This window comes from Rhamphochromis longiceps, linkage group LG4, assembly GCF_057381845.1.
Source record: "Rhamphochromis longiceps isolate RC_006_pf linkage group LG4, R_longiceps_female_GT1.1, whole genome shotgun sequence".
Classification (NCBI taxonomy): domain Eukaryota; kingdom Metazoa; phylum Chordata; class Actinopteri; order Cichliformes; family Cichlidae; genus Rhamphochromis; species Rhamphochromis longiceps.
The window spans coordinates 18,420,116-18,437,545 of NC_140560.1; the positions used below are offsets into that span (position 1 = coordinate 18,420,116).

A 17,430-nucleotide genomic window follows, 5' to 3' on the forward strand; every position below is an offset into this window, starting at 1 on the left:
TATTGGAAAGCTTTATATTGTGTTTCTCAGTTAAAAACTTAAGTTGTATTTCTTACTAATATGATTAATAGACTTCAACATTTGTGTATGTGTAAATGTGTTGTGATCACAAGCAAATAACTGCACATTTCTACAAGCTGACACCATTCAACAGAGACTTTATTTCCAGTTCAGCAAATAATTTACTGCCTTCCAAAGAGTGTATTCATATATGAAGCAAAGAAATGCTACTGATGATAAGAGAATAATTAAATCTACAAAGATCAGAAACAGTCTCCAAGATCCTTTCATTTGGCACAGTGAATGAGACTACATTCACTTTTCAAACAATCATTTGTAAATCAACACATAATGCATCACAGCAAGCAGCCAGATTTGTAATTGTTTTTATCAACATAGTGCATACAACATCAAATTTGATAACAATGATAGCTGTCAGTAACTATAATGGTAATGGAAAGATTGAGCATAAGCAATATAATTTACAATCAGTGCATGCTCTAAGCATAATGACATTCATGTCCTCACCTTTTTCTTACACGTCATGTCGTGTGGCGTCGGGTGATGATGCACTCGAGAAACAGCGAAGAATAAAATAAACACTGCCTTTGTAAACACTATTTCAACAACAGATGAAACACTTAGAGACATTAAATAATTTAACATTATATTTTGGCACTGAATTTTCATTATATGTATATAATGAAAATATATAACCTCCCGCCACCATGTATAAGTGTGTGTATATATATCTGTATACGAGGCTTATATATTTATAAACCTCAGTCACTATTAAGTCAGATATTTACATTCATTTTGTGTGTGTGTGTGTGTGCACGCACGTGTGTATGTTTTGCACACACGAAGAAAAAGTAAAGAAGAGAAAATCACTTTTTTTCCGGGATAAAATCAAACAATTCTTTCCCTGTACTGTAATGATGTACGAACCGCTTTAAAAATACAAGAGAAACACAGGATGTATTATGATCTCAACTTTTGATTGTTACAAATAAAGTATTGCCAAGTTCTTTAATGTTTGGCCTCATTCTGCTTTTACTAACTAGACAAATCCATTTCCCTTTACCCTTCCCCGCTCTCCAGCTCTACTCTCGCTTTTTTGTTTTTCTTTGTTGACAATTTCTTACCCTTTATAAGGCACCGGTCCTAATGATACAGGATGAAATAGGACTCACATTTGGCAGACCACCACATCAGTGCAGAAAATCAGAAGAAATCATATCCAAGGTGAATAAACCAGATATTACAGTGATGGTAAAACAGAAACATAATCCAGACTTTAAAAGGGGGAGTGAGACCTTATAATACAGAGGAATTTGTCTTCCCAAAGAATTGAATCATTCGGTGGTTTCAAGACCCTTTCTCCACTAAATGGACACTTCGTACTCCCGCGTATCCTGTCGTCAAAGTAAAAAACAGAGGACCAACTTTAATGTTGGATATGGTGTTGACATATCCTCACTGGACACTTTATTAGGTACAACTTACATTTAGCATACTTTGCTTTTAATAAGTGGTTATTTCAGTTACTGTCACCTCTCTATTAGACCAGAGCTATTTTGGTGATGCTCGGCTTTAACTTCAGCAGGTACTCTTGACCATGTCTGCTTGCCTAAATGTAGTTGTGCTGCAATATGATTACCTGATTCAATACTTGTGTTATCTAGCAGCTGAACATCTGTACCTAATAAAGTGGCCGGTGAGCATGCACCTTGAATGCACAAATAAAATAGTCATTCAGTCAGATCTCTATTAAAATCAAGTGGAATAAATAATGTTAAGCAGCACCTTCCGTGTACTTACCCCTGCTTCATAAAGGGGGTTGTTGAAGTCTGACTCGACTGTGATGGGACTGTAGGAGTGCGTGTGAGAAAGAGACTTCCAGAAGTGTGGCTTCCATTCTAGTCTGCAGATGCTGTGAAAGACAAAATGCAACCACCTCCTTGAACTATTCAGCGCACAGGTCATTAGGAACTGAGGTGGAGAACATTTGGAAAGCAGTGTTGTAGTGTCTACACTGCAGATGTGGAAATACTTACTTTGTGTAGTACATGTAAATTCCTCCAATGAGGAGGATGACCAGGATGATTGGCAGAATTATTGCCAAAGCAATGTTCTCACTCAGGATCTGATGGGATGGCTGGAATGACTGGGAAACTGCACACCAATCAAAAGTGTTACATTAGTTTTTGGTTTGGTTATGAGCCTAAACTGTCAAACACAACAAAAATAAGGTGCTAAATCACCACATTTATATGTTATATTTATCAAATCAAAAAAATACCAGGTGCAATTGCATTTAAAATTAAAATCCCATATGTATTTGTTTTAAAGAGCATGTTTAAACGATGTATTTAAGAGAGAGAAAAACAAAACAAATTACCTTCTAACTTGTGATCATCCAATAGCTCCTCATATGCCACTTCAAAATAAGAAAGAGATAAAATATCATATTTTTAAACGTTCAGGAGCTCAATGCTATATTTTTATATAGTTCACAAAATAATTGCAGGTAACTAATAATTTATAAAGTCTGAATCTAGTCAGTTTAATCTTAATACAACGTTTAAAATAAAGATCCATAGTGGTGAGCTTCACCTTTGCAAAAGGGCGGCGGGCTGTTCCACTGAGATGGATGACCGGGAACACAGCTGATGATGACCTCACCGATAAGTTCGTAGCCCTCATAACAGAAGAATCGCAGAGTTTCTCCAGCTTGGTAGGTGTGCTTGTAAAGAGTTTGGTAACCATTGTCGGGGACTCCAGGGTTTGGACATGGGTCATATTTTACTGTTCGCGGCACACAAAACACACAGAGGACAGTCACGTACGTGCAGCTGATTCAAAACATGCAGAAATAAGCTTCATAAACAGACGAGGTCAGCTGAGTGCAGGAAGGGCACTTACAGACACACTTTGGGCTGCGGTCGCTCCATTTGGGGGTACCAGTGTCTCGTCCGTAGCAGGAGATTTGGCTGGGACCTTCCAGCTGATAACCCTGGTTACAGGAGAAACGAACCACTGTACCAACGGCAAAGCCTGTTTCGGGGCGCACGGAGCGTGCTCCGTTTACCACCTCTCCTGGGTCAGGGCACTGCTGTACTGTAGGGGGCAAAATTAGATTTATAAACTACTGGACACAAACAATATGAGGTTATTATATATGACTATGCTACAGTATATTTCTAACTAACTAGGCAGCTGATTCTCTTTCTTGTGACAGTACTTTCTTTGAGTATATGACATGTTTTGGACTCAACTCGAGTCCAAAGCAGATGTAAAATTTAAAGGTGAGCTCAGAGGTCAAATGTGACTTATTTTAAATATTTAATTTAAATATTGTCAACGTACAGAAAGTATTCAACGTATACTTTCTATACGTTGACAATACACACCATATTGTAAAAATAATAGTTCCTAAGTTTTGCCAAATCTTGACTAATAAATGACTGAGTTGACCTTGAAGACCTTTCTGGATATAAGCCAAATTTAAATAGATTTTTAACATGATTCTACATCTTTTTAAAAAATCAGAATTCATTCAAAACCTTTCAAGCTACCATGCTCTTCATATGACTCTTCAGGTGAAAGCTTACAACCACATGTAACAAAGTGTCAAACCATTTCTTAAAAATAACACAACAACAAAAAAAAGGAACAAAAAAAGAAAAAAGGAAATTTATTTATTTATTTTTTATTTAACCTCTAAGAAACTCCTAAGAATTACAAAATGTTGAATTTTTCCATAAAATTAGGACTACACCCTGGTAAAGATAAACGTTCTTCTAAAACCATCTACACTATTAAAAGAGCTCCAATAGTGGAAAACTGTTAGGAGAAGGGAAGAAAAGGGAAGAGGACTTTTAAGAACCTTCAGAGAAAATCCTGGAAATGCTCTGCGAGTGATGAACTACAAACAGTTTGCATAATCTGGGTTCTCCCTCAGAGGGCTTGGCTCTTTTTCACACTGTTCGTCTTACCCTTAACGCAGGTAGGCGGACTGCTGCTCCAGGACAGGTCCCACTGGCAGGTGATTACGTCAGAGCCGCTGATGTCATACCCCGGCTGGCACTGATAGGTCAGCACGCTGCCTCTCACGGGGGAGGAGTGGGATGAGCTGATCCAGCCAAACTCAATATTAGGAAGGGTAGGGCAGGTGTCATTAGGTTCGACCTCTTCATAACACAGACAGAGGAGCAATTCAGTGACAGAAACAAAAGCAGCTGTTTGAAATCTGTTTCCTGCTGGCAGCAGCCCTCATTCAATTCAACTCAGTTCAACTCAATTCAGTTTTATTTATACAGAACCAAATCACAACAACACTCACCTCAAGGCGCTTTTAATTGTAAGGTAAAGACCCCACAATAATCCACTAGATGACTGCTTGTGAGCAAGCACTTGGCAACAGTGGGAATAAAAAACTCCCCTTTAACAGGAAGACACCTCTGGCAGAACCAGCTCTTCATATTGACCCTCTCCATATTGTATTGTGTACTTTTACAGTCATCAATTAGTGCACTTACCACGATAATGAATGAGGAATCCCTGACTCAGGATGAAGCTGGAGTCGTCCAGATCGCTCTGAAACTGGATGGCAACCTCAGACCCCCCTGAAACAACCTGGAAACGCTCTTTGGACCCCAGGTACTGGCCGATCACGTGGGACGTGAGATCACGCCCATCAAAAATGGTCAGCACATCAGTGTGACGGATATTTAAACTACGGAGTGAAGAGAAGAATCACAGGAGAAATAAGCTTTTTTATGTGTTGTATTCTTTTTTCTAATACATATGTTTTTTCTTGTTTGTTTGCTGCTTTATTTTTAATGTTTTAAAACAATTTTCACATGTACCATGGATACAAAGTGTAACTTGAATTAAAATATAAACATGATCATGATTAAAGACAACAGTAGAAAACCAAGACCTGTGGGACATTCGTGACGTGAATTTGATGCTGATTAAATGATTTTTCTCTAATACTCATTTAATTTATTGTCAGTTCAGTGTGCTGTGTGCTGTAACTCTATTACTTTAAGGGAGAAATTAAATTAAGCACATTTATTAAACTACAATTACTGCTTTGTGCTTGTGTGCCTGAGCCAACACACCAAGGTACAGTTCATATTAATGATTCCAGTATGAAGAATAATTGGAGTTGTTCCTCATCTGAGTTAAGAGCCTAGGGAAAGAGGACGCTGTTTGCTGTATGGACTGTGAAGCCTCCTGAAGCAATTCTTTGATTTGTGATATAAGGTTATATAAATAAATTTGATTTGATTTGATTTAATTATAAAATGGAGTCTTTCTGTCCCTGTGCTCATGTAGGTTTCCTTCAGGTACTCTGGTTTCCTCAAGCAGTTAGTTAACTGCAGTTAACAGCTAATTCTTAATGGGCCTTATATGTGGATATGAGTGTGTGTGGCTGCCTCTCTGTGCCAGCCCTGTGATGGATTAGGGACATGTCCAGGGTGCACCCAAGCAGCAGCCTCTAAGGCTAAAAAAATAAAGTCACTGCAGAAGCTGGTTTTATTTTCGACTTCTCACCTGAGGGTGACTCCAAAATATGAGTCATTTCCCAGTGATTCCCATGTTCAAATGTTCAGCTAAACAGCATTTTGGCCTCTGTGGATAGACTACTAAAGCTTAAAGTTAGGGGCGCAGCTGCTTTGACTGACAGGTGTGCTGACACGAGCAGCTGTAGCCAATAGCTGGTGCCTTTTGGGGCATTTTTAATGAAACGCCTGTCAAACAACATATCCTGCTGCTGTACACATTGTTTAAGAGTGACTGTGTTTTAGTATCTATTATTTAAAAATGTCAAAGAAATCCCCCCCTGATGTTCCTGAGATATAGTGTTTATAAGAAGCAGATGAATGGATGTCTATATTTTCTTTTACTGAAAAAAATATGTCTCGGAGACATAGTTCAACAGCATGTGGAGATTTTTATATACTGTAAATAATTAGAAGCTAATCTAGAAGTTTAAAACATCTAAGATTGAAGATACTAACCTGCCTGAGATTGGGTGGACATTTTTAAAATATTGAATAATTAAACTCTATAGTACATAAAGCATCATGCGGTCTAATTTATTTTTAAAATGCATTCCAAATACTAAAAAGAGACACAAATTAATCACTCACATCTGGACATCCAGTTCAATGCGTTTCTCCTCGTTACCATGGATTTGCCACACACAGTCTAAGCCCTTGGAGTAGCTCTGGGGCCAATCAGGAGACAGGATGGTTCCAGAGGGCTCGGTCAACTCCCCTCCGCACAAAGCTTATGGGGCAGAACAAAGGAGAGAAACTGAGGTGAGGATGCAGACTGGGAGACAGAGAATGATTAAATTGTAGCAAGGAAAAGTAGACATTAAAGAAATAAAAAGGAAATTGAGAAGACACGAAATATTAATTTGGAGAAAGGAAAAGAAATAAAATTAAACTTTAAAAAACATTTGCAGAAGCAGGCTAAGCACATGCTTTTGTAATCATTTTGTTCACTACACATACTATTATAAGAAGGCTTAATGCAAACTGTCATTAGCTTACTTTCAGTCTTTTAAGGAATGATGGCTTTGACACTATTACCTCATTACTTCACAGCAACTACAAATGTAATACAAACAGTTCAGAAAGTATGTCAGTAGGGAAGTGGCTACTCAGCAGCACTTCTATTTCAGTGTAAAGCTGCTTTCAGCTGCTCCCTCACTCTGGGTATCTCCACATATTTGATTTGCAAGGCACCGGATACCGCAATATTGTTTCTGACACAACCACAAAGGGATCTGTCTCCTCCCAAATTGAAAACATGCAGCGTTTTAGGCGAGTGTGTGAACGACTCCATGATGGAGTGCAGTTCTACCATTTCCCCTGTAAGAAAACGCTCAGTTTGTGCTAGTGCTGGCTTCACGTAAAATGCCAGCACTAGCTTCACCAAATCCGAGGCATTAAACTGTGTTGCTGCACAGACACACGTCCAACTATAGTTATGGAGGGAGTCCAAGCTTTCGTTCAATAAATGTGATAAAAAAAAGAAGATGCAGAATGAGACTTACCATCCTTCACACACACATACAGGATGGTAAGTCTACATTTGCAAATCTAATTCAGTGAGTGAAAAACAAGGATATGAAGACCTGGACTAAACAACCATAACTTTATAACAGGCACATGGATGCCAATCTCCTGACATTTCCTATTTCACCTTTCTGGATCAATATTTATACAACCTACTTCTTGGTTTCTGTAAGCAGAAATAAAACACAGCATTTGGCTTTCAGAATATGTCACGTTAACGCTTAGATAAAACTCTGGCACCTGTGTTTTCAGCCAGTCCCTGACCCGGTGCAAAATCTCTGCCAGTTTTAAATCTCAGTTTTCACAGCATGCTGGCAGATCAGCAGATGACACAGTCAATGTGGCTACACATGACATCTCAAAGCTTCAGACGCTTATCTCTGCACAACTCGCCCTAACTATCAATGAATCAAAAAACATTTTCTTACATCACACTAAATAAGAAATAAACAACAATAAGTAAAGTTTATATTTTTGTTTCGAAAGATGCTTTACAGTATGAAAGGTTTAATATTATTATACTGAAAATCAGTAAACAGTGTCAACATTACCATCTTCTCTTGCAACATGAAACCGATGAATCCTTAAACGTACCTCTGCACACAGGTTCGCTGTCATTCCAGTGAGGGTTACTGGGATCGACGCACTCAATGGTCCCTGAACCTTGTTCCATGACAAAGCCTGGAGAACAGGTGAAGGTGACGGTGGTTCCCAGCTGATACGTGATGTCACTGCTGCTGAAGTTTCCATGAGGCATGTAGGGCTCCCAGCAGTGCTCATCATTGAAAGCTTAAAAAGGACGAAGGAAAAAGTAAACCACGTGTGCACATTTATAAAGATCACAGAGTTTTTCCTCATCATGGCATTTGATATTCAGGGAGCTGTTCTCCTTCTAGATAAAATTAAGCAGCCATCCTCGTTTGATTTATTGGGGAACTTTTCAGTTTCAAATCTTGGCTAGAAAAAAGCCCAGGTGTAAAAGGCTAAGAGTTTCAGCACTGAGCCGCTTCAAAGCCTTAAAGTAAATCCCACTGAAACGTGGGCAGACTAAGCATTCATGTGGCTCATTATGCATGTCTTTCCTGAATTATCAATAATTAACAAGGGAAAGGCTTTACTGAGATTTAACAAAATCTCCAAGAATCCATTTGCATGATTTCTGGCTTTTTTCTCAGGCACAATGCTGACCTGTGTACCATATATTTCACAGAAATTGGGTCAGAAGGATGCTCTACTCTGCTACCATCTTTTTGTTTTGCTGAACCCGGGAAAGTAAGCAAAAAGGATGCAGGCTCTCTCTGCTCACCCTCATATCGCAGCGCCAGCAGCAAAGGGATGGAAGAAGAATCAGCTGTGAGCTCCAGGTACAGTGTGGAGCTCTCGCTCAGCAACCCACGTTCTGGGACGTCATCCATATCTGAGTCAAAAAGCGTCGGAGCCAGGGAACTGTTTCCACTGCGCACAATTAACCTGAAAGCAACGAGCCACAAAGACGCCACAAAGGTTAGCAGGAATGTGCACAGGCTGAAGGCGGCTGAACAAGTCTTTTGCTTTGGCTACTTTTTTATTGCAAAGTGAAAGTGTGCTGCGAGAGACTTTGCCTAGTATTTTGAGAGATTTTAAAAATTATCTCTAAACATATAAATCTTCTCGCACAATGCAAGCACATGCACATTAGTCCGCCTGGTGACTGAACTGCTGTCTATCTCTGTGTTAGCCCTGTGATCGACTGTCGACCTTTCCATGGCGCCCTGCCACTCGCTCTATGACAGCTAACCCCCTGTGACCCTGAATCAGATAGAAAAACGGATGGATTGATGGATGGAGAGATGGATGGATGAATGACCTTCAGAGAACAAGCGTAGGCAAAATAAAAGGGAAAATAGCAAATTTCTAAAAAGTTTTTTTTTAAAATTATTATTGTATGAATCCGGGAGCTTTATCTATGACTTAAAATAGCAACTAAATATTAAAGTGAACCTGCTGATTTTATTTTCTGCCACACACATACTGTTACAGTGCTGGATGCTCATATTAAACAGGGCCAAAGTTTCAAATAATGATACCAGTGAATGCAAAATGAATCCTCGTGATTCCAAAGCTCAGGCTTTAGACTGCATAAAACATTGGTTTCCAGTGTTTCTTTGATACTCTATATGGTAATGGCAAGCAAAGGATTTTGTTTGCAGAAGCATGAAGAGAGACAAACAAATCAAGAGAAAGTGGGCTTTTACAGAGACAGGAGCTTGTTTCAAACAGAGGACGAACTTAAAGGCTACACAAATGGCCAGCGTAAAATAAACAATAAGGAGTGTTTGTAACTATGAGAAAGCCAGTATAATTGAATCCTCGAAAAAAATATGAAGCTAGATACAAAGCACAGTTGGTAGTTTACTCCTACAATTGATATTGGAGAAAAACAAATGCTAAACACAAAAATGTAAAAAGAAAAAAGAAAAACTTGTTATCAGTGTTGTACTCAGTGATCTTTTTAAATCAGAGGGCATTCTTCATGTCATACTCTGCGATATGTGAAGTGGTTAAAACGCAGGCTTACTTATCATCATCTTCATCCAGTGCAATTCTCTCAAAGTGTAGGTGGAGTCTGTGTCCCTCTTTGGCTTCTATTAACCAGTGACAGCTCAGATTATTTCCATTGCTGTGGTTGCTTACTGATGGAGGCGGTGGGGACAGTATCCGTCCCACAGTCGCATTACGAATCCACCCTCCGCAAGACACGGCTGAGAGAAAATGAAATCCATTTAAATGAACTCAAAGCTGACCAGGTTTAAACCAACAGAGTTAGCAAAGAAGATGAGGCAGTGGGAAATTTAAAAGAAGTCTGAGTCAGTTCACTAACCAACACACTGAGGCTCAGGAGTGCTCCAGCGTGGCTGCGTCATGTTAACACAGGTCGCCACCTCATGCCCGCGGACTTGAAAACCTGGATCACAGTGGAAGTGTGCCTGACCTCCAGGATGGATGTCTGTCACTGTCACTCCACCGCCCTCAGGAGACATTGGGAATGGGCAGGACAGCAGGAAGGCTGTTGATGAAGGTTAACAGTTAAACTCTTTAGGGGTCGCCACAGCAGTTCCTCTTCCTCCATCTCACCCTATCCCTAGCATCCTACTCTGTCACACCAACTGTCTGCATGTCCTCCTCCACTACATTAAATCTTCCTCTTTTCCTCCTCCCTCGCAGCTCCATCTTAATCTCCATCATCTTTGTCCAATAATAATAATAATAATGTATACTTTATCGATACCCGTGGGGAAATTACTTGTTTTTCTCTGCATTTGACCCATTCACTCGGTGAAGTAGTGGGCAGCCACTAAGCAGGGGAGCAGTGTGTAGGGACGGTACCTTGCTCAGGCGTACCTCAGGGTAGCCGTTCGGTGGATTAGAACACCCGACCTTCCGATTATGGGGCGATCACTCTATCTACTGAGCTATCCCTACCCTACCAATATGTCCACTGCGTATGTCCAAACCAGTTAGCTAAACATGTAATGCAGATCTTTTTCCTCTATACTGTCTTTATTCTTTTACTTCTACTGTGTACGCTCTGCACATCTCTTATTCATAATTTTCTTCTGCCATTTACTCCAAACACATTCTAATAAGTCGTCCATCAGGTGGTGATCTTTAAGTCCTCAGATATCTGTTATGCTATCATCATCACGTAGCAGAATAGAAACAGAAACAGACAGAGATGTCCAAGGTGGCGCGACTGAGCAGGTGGCTGTCTCGTCACCTGCACAATTATCAGCTATCATCACTGGTGTTGCTTTTAACAAGATGCCACTGACACTTGGTATTCACCTTGAATCTTTTCATTCATTTTAATCAAAAGCGTAAAGCTCAGAGTTTCCTGGCTAAACAAGGCAGGCTTTAGAGAATAAGCGATGCACATGAAAATGTGCAGGTGAGACATTCTCATTTTAAAACTCAAAGGACAGTGACTAAATTAAAACCTGCAAATTAAAGTGAGAGAAACATCTACCATGCTTCTGTGGTTTCACTGTGTATTTATGAAGCTTTTTATTCCAGCCACATAACACTTTACCACATTAATGTTACTAAATAAAGGTAGATAGAAAGAAATAAAAATGTTCTGCTTATCTTATGAAAGAGGTTGAGTTACCTTGATAGTGGAGGCTGAACATGCCATGGTTGGTCTGACGCAGACTGCGATAGTGGATGTAAACCTGATTGGTTGTACTACGAATCACCTGACCCTGTTTCATCAGGGTCTCATTGGCTAACAGCTCTGGTCCTGATCTGCCGTATCCCATGATTGTTAGAGACTCATCCTTGGAAAGGTTAGCCTTTCTCACCTGGGGGAAAAAAGAGGACACCTCTTTTGTCTGCTGTCGTTATATAAACTTTCCTGGTAGCTTAGCAGCTCATGAAGTGAATCTGCTGACATACTATACAACCTAAACTAACTCACGATTGTCTGTACAATGTTTGCAAATGCTGCACTTACAAAAAGAAAAGCTGAGTCATGGAGTCTAAATTAAACATAACAAACACTTTCTGACAAATTTATCAACAGCAGCATGTTGGGCTTTTTTTTTTTTTTTTTTTTACAATAAACTGCTTAAAAATAGCTGGTTAAGATGTTTATGAATTTTAATGCACATTACCTGAATTTCCACTCCGTAACCTGCGTACACAGTAATGCTGTAGGTGCACTCCAAGGGGGAATAAGATGAAGATGTTGTGGGATCTGGAGACTCAACAACATCCTCCATGGCTAATAAAGTAGCGTTGCATTGAACTGTAAAACAAGAGGGACAGAGCAGGTGAAGAAGTAGGAAAAGTCTATGATTCAGAAAAGCTGTAGCAAACTTATATACAGGTTTTATACTATCTGCATTTTCTTTCTCAACTGGTATCTTCACAGCTAGTGAAAGCATTCTTTGATCATGACTTATTGTCAGTATCCCAGAGGATGCAGTGTGTGTCGACTGATTAGCCTGATAGAGTCTAGATGCGACCTTGTTGCACTCCAGTAACCTGCGTTTTGGAGGAGAACTGCAGAGTGACTTCTGTAAGTGAAAATGAGAGAAGTTCCAGCATCTTAAGATCTTTTATCAAACTGCAACTCCGATGCCTGAAATGAGCAGCCATATGGTTATCAATAAAAATTTAAATGTGTGCAGAGACCAACGGGATTGCTTAGTTTATAAATGTGGTGCTGGGTGTTTATGATTGCAAGGGTCTGCTTTAATGAAAATTAAATTTCTAATTTGGTAAAAGGTGATTACAAAAGCACTTTAATCCCACACAAAGGGAAAATACTCCTCTTCTTAAGATGTAAAATGTGAGTCTGAAAGTAGGCGAAATGGATGATAAGGTGGTGCAAGTTATCAGCAACAGTACATCAGCTGGTTTAGTAAATATTAACTGACATTAATAACAAATGCAGTGAAGCACTGGCTTGGGTGACACATAATATGCTGGTTTCCCTTGGCTTAAATAATTTTATTGACTGACAAAAACCGCTGCTACGCATCAGTAAAATCAAATTACTGACGACCACTTACACAGAAATGATCTCTGGGGAGGAAACAGGCTTCACAATCTATTTGGCAAAGACTGAACAGAAACAAAGAAGGGGTTGCTCGCTGGGTAAAGGACTTTAAAAACCCCACTAAAAAGACGGCATGTGGTTTTTGGCACCTTGTTTAATGCAGCCATCCTTATGTAGCCTCACACTTAATGTAATGTGATTCTCAACTCTTAGCAAGAAAGCGACGGTTTTGGGAAGGTCACTTCTGAAATACATGCGTTACAAATTACTAGTTTAAAGTGCAAATAATAGTGATTCATTTAAAAATGAATCTAATTATTACAGTGACTTATTTAATTTAGTTACTCTTTGATTACTTTTCTGACAAATGTTTCGAACTGAGCAGGAAAGTTGTAGGCGGCAGCTGAAGCCCACTAAAAGGTATTCCCGTCGGACTATACAGCAACCTGATTTGTCGACTGTTTGCAGGGATGGCATACTCAGGTTAATTACAGCTATGCACATTCAAATGGAGCCCCTTTTGAATGTAATCATATATTTTTCTTAGTAACATTTATTCTAAAACTGAAACATCTCCAATTACTCGCCAACACCAGAAAGCAAATAAGCCCATTACCCAGAAAGCTCAAATGTGCGATAATGTTGCAATAAGCAATGAACATGTTTGACACCTTTGCCAGGCTCCTCGAGAGATCTTTGACAGAAGGCTGAAATCCCAATTAACACTAAAGACCCAATAAAACCCCGAGAGGAAGCAGGTGACAAACACACTCTCTCTTTGTGTCTTTCACACACACAAAAACACACACGTCTCACAGATTGTTCATCTTCTGTGACATTTCTCTTCCCACATATGGTGTAAATCAGCTGACCTCCCTCCTTCAGCTCATTCAAATTTCCAAACTCTTGTTTGTGCTGTTGCTGTATGAATCTCATCCATCTCCAATAAGAGTCTCACGGGCACCGGAGCCCACAGAAGTGCATTTCTGACTATCATTTGCACAGGATGTTGGTGCACTCTTCACCATCCTGTATCAGCATGCTTGCCATGAGACAACGATTTCTTACAGGTGCTGTTACCAGTATTTCAAGGTTCACGGTTGCTTTTTTCAGTTATTTCCATGCTCACCAATTACTTTTTATTGCATTTATTTATTTTTTGCATCAACAATGAGAAGATAAACAATAGAATTAGACTTCATTATTAACACTAGTCTGGTTACAGGGAACACAGTCAACACCAATAACCTCCTTCTAGATGCAAGTCCCCTTTGTATACTATAAAGAATAATTCTCAAAGTACTTTGTACCGACGTAAACATTTAGAGGGTTTTTTTTTCAGTGTAATTAAACTGACTTGCTAAGCATAAACTGTTTTTGTGGAGTTATTAAACAAAACTAAAATTAAAATGTTAAGCTACTTTCAGCTGCTCCCTTATTCACAAGGGTTCACCATAGAGAGCAGATATTTGGCAGCTTTTTACATCAGCTGCCTTTCCTGATACAGCCCAAAGGACTTGTGACTCCTAAGCATCAAACTGTGGCTCTTTCACTTTTCTGGCAACTGTGTAAACCACTAAGGAGCCACTAAGTTTATTTTGCGTGTAAGTCTCAATGAGGCTTGTCTGGGAAGTTCCCTGTGAGCCGCAAAAAAAGAATGGAAATCAGCTAAAATATCATGTATGCTCCTTCACACTGAGTTGCTCTATGTTTGCTACATTACGCTTACAGTTTATTTGCTCAGGCTGAGTGTTATTTGCCTTTGTGTCAGAATAGAGAAGCTGTGACACTGCAGTGTGCAGGTTTCACATCTTATTTTTTTTCAAAGAATCACAGATCCAGTCAACAAGGTCTCTGTTATCCTCTGTGAATGACATAATTATAATAAATATTACATGAGCTTTAAAAATGTTTTTTTGAGAAGGGGCACTTCCTGGATTCAACCCATTTCTATTTGAGGTGCTTAAATAAAATAAAAAAAGTCAAGGCACTCCCTGTGCAAAATAAAGCTAAATTTAAGCCTAAATCTACCTTCCTTACTTCAAAATAAAGGCATTTTGATTTTATTTTTAAACCTGAGTGCCTTTTTACAATATTCAAGCTTATTTTTTTATTAGTTTGAATCATCAGTGTACATCAAAAAAGGAGCTAAGTGGAGGAAAATCTTTGTCCAGGATTCAATTAGGAACAGGCTAAGAGCATCTCTCCAGATTTTGAGACAGAGGATGAACAGCCTGTTTATCCAGCTTTTCTTCACTGTCATTCATTCCTATACTAACCATCAGATACAAAGATACACAAGCCCTTGGAAGGCATATTATTGATAGATCTGGCTAAAAAACCCCGTCTGAAAACAATCTGGGCTGGTAAACCAATCTGTTTTTGCTTTGCTTTGGGATTACTGAAGAGCGACAGAGACAACAGGTGGTCCCACTCTCAACATCAAACAGGTAAGTAGGAGTACACTTCATCAGCCTCTTCTCAAGTATTCAGTGTATACACTCATTCCTTTGTGTCACGAATCCTGAAATGTAGAAACAAAGGAAGCACAGTATTGCTGCAGGAATTAGACCACAAACATGCACAGATGTCTGCACTGACTGCACTTCTATTGTTACTGAAAATGGAAAAAATATTCTCTCTTTAGCACTAAGCTAAAATTCCTTATATATAAAAAAATCTGTGGATCTGAATATGTGTCATAGCATTACTTTACATTATCATTAGTTAAATGCAAAAGTTTAAGCATGAACATTGAGTCACTAAAGACTGTTTAAAAAAACAAAAAGTATATTTACATTTACCTTGTGTGGCAAAATCTTCTTGAAAGTGAAGCAGGGAAGTTGAAGTTGTGATTGGATTCAGTAGAAACTTGCAGTTGCTGTGGATCATCACATCGCAAAACAAACAAGACTCAGGGGAGGGAAGATGGGAAAACACAATTACCTGGCATGTGCATTGTGGTTATGGTGGTTGTGGTAATCAGAGTGGTAGTTGTCTCCTCCTCTATGGGTAGCGGGGACATGGTATTCCTCGATCCCTTTTGGCTAGCAGCTGAAGAGGAGCTTAAAGCTGTTGTCAGCAGCCCTGGTGACATGGCAGTGGCTGTTGACTCAGTCTGCCCCATCCTGGGTGCAGCCTGAGTCGGATTGGTGGTGGTACCTGCAGAGTCCAAGAGTTTGATTAAATGTGTGTCATTTCCAATGTACAATTACTATAGCTGCATTAATTAAACTATATAAAGAGCATTATTAGTGTACCTGTGTCTGCAGAAGCACGTCCCAAGTATTCCTTACTCTGCAGGGCAGCATGGATCATGTCGCCCAGTGGGTAGGAGTCTGGGGGGGATGTTGGGGGTGTATCAGGCTCAGGAGTCATAAAGCTCATCCCTGGAAGAGGCACAAAGTTAGTTTTTGTTGTTGTTGTTGTTGCTGCTGCTGCTATTTACAGCAAAAGGGAGAAAAGACATTATTTTTCCTAAATATGCAAGAAATAAAATATCTCAGTCCACCATGTGTCTGCTGTAACAACACACATTTAAGACCACATACACACACAAACATAGACTGTTACCTGAAACTAGGTGGATCACTGTGACAGACAGCGTCACAAGGCGAGTGAACCCCATGGTTATGGATGACCTGGGAAGGTTAAAATGAACGGATCGATTAGTAAACTGTCATGTGATCATGTAATTAGGCGGCTGCATTTTGTAGGTTACTGTAATGATTATTATTAGCTTATGATGGCTGCAGGAGGCTTATTCCGCAGGAGTGGTAATGAATAACAAATTGTTAATCACAGCAAATTCGGTCGCAATTCAGCACATGTTTACATCACAGGCCACTCGGATCGGAACATCACCGCGATACCGTAAAATCTCATCTCAAAAGCCATTTCGTTTTATAAAGCGTAGAAGCGTAAATGTCTATTTATTAAAGGCTGTTGTTACAGGTGTTGATGTGGAGAAGAAATAAACCAGGTAGGCCCACACGTCGCACAAGGTATAAGGTTAAATATTCAGCCTTCCCTCTGCATTTTCTCATTCAAATCTGCAACAACATGCCGAAAATGCGCTATTCCAAAAAAGCGAGCGAGCCTGTGATCGCTGCTTGCCCAATTTGAACATGATACCTGTTCACAGCAATGTGTGAAAAAAAGAGGAAAAAAAAATAACCTCCTCTTGCTATTCGAGGCGTTTCCTTCGGTGAAAATGCCAGCTTGGTGTGTGACAAAATGATGGGGCTCTGCGAGGCAGCTTCTCTCGCACCTCCCTCGGCCCTCTTTTGTGCGGAGGACGATTTTTGACACCAGTCATCGCTACCGTGAGACCAGCAACCATCTCAGCAGCGCTTAAACGTGCCTACCACTTACCTTTGTCTTCCAGGCGGCGTTTAAGTATTCTTTATCCTGGCAAGTATCCTGTTGCTTTAGGCCGAAATACGGCGGGCTTTGCGCTGGTGAGATGCCCCTGGCTGGTTACCGTGTGGTTGACGCATTCGGCTATGATGTGAGGGCATTTGCGTTGAAGCGCCAGGTGCACCCTAGCGGCGAAATGCTGTAACTGCAGAGCGCCGCGAAGCTCCCCACCACATTTTGTCTGTCAGCGGTGGAGGAGCTGTCCACCGACGCGGTGCTGAAGTGCGTCCCGACACAGCGCTGCGTTGTAGCCTTTATCAAGGTAATCTGACAGGGACGGGAAAAGCGGCACGGTAAATAGTGTATGTTTATTCATTTAAAGGCCTGCATGTGTCGTACCGTGTGCATGGCGAACATTTTCAGCCGCCG

General features: G+C 40.1%; 1 protein-coding gene across 1 annotated transcript; it reads right to left on the minus strand.

Annotated features, from left to right (window-relative positions):
* Positions 1 to 147: 147 nt before the first annotated feature.
* Positions 148 to 17,152, minus strand: sez6l2 (seizure related 6 homolog (mouse)-like 2). The gene is made up of 19 exons (XM_085403628.1): positions 17,017 to 17,152; positions 16,216 to 16,283; positions 15,903 to 16,031; positions 15,589 to 15,804; positions 11,753 to 11,886; positions 11,248 to 11,440; positions 9,961 to 10,146; positions 9,658 to 9,841; positions 8,407 to 8,570; positions 7,695 to 7,889; positions 6,165 to 6,303; positions 4,542 to 4,738; positions 3,999 to 4,193; positions 2,926 to 3,120; positions 2,617 to 2,808; positions 2,402 to 2,440; positions 2,058 to 2,175; positions 1,822 to 1,933; positions 148 to 1,415 (listed from the first exon to the last, which is right to left on the minus strand). Exons 2-19 carry the CDS (start codon positions 16,268 to 16,270, stop codon positions 1,386 to 1,388), a joined length of 2,673 nt encoding a protein of 890 aa, XP_085259754.1. The 5' UTR covers positions 16,271 to 16,283; positions 17,017 to 17,152; the 3' UTR covers positions 148 to 1,385.
* Positions 17,153 to 17,430: the final 278 nt, after the last annotated feature.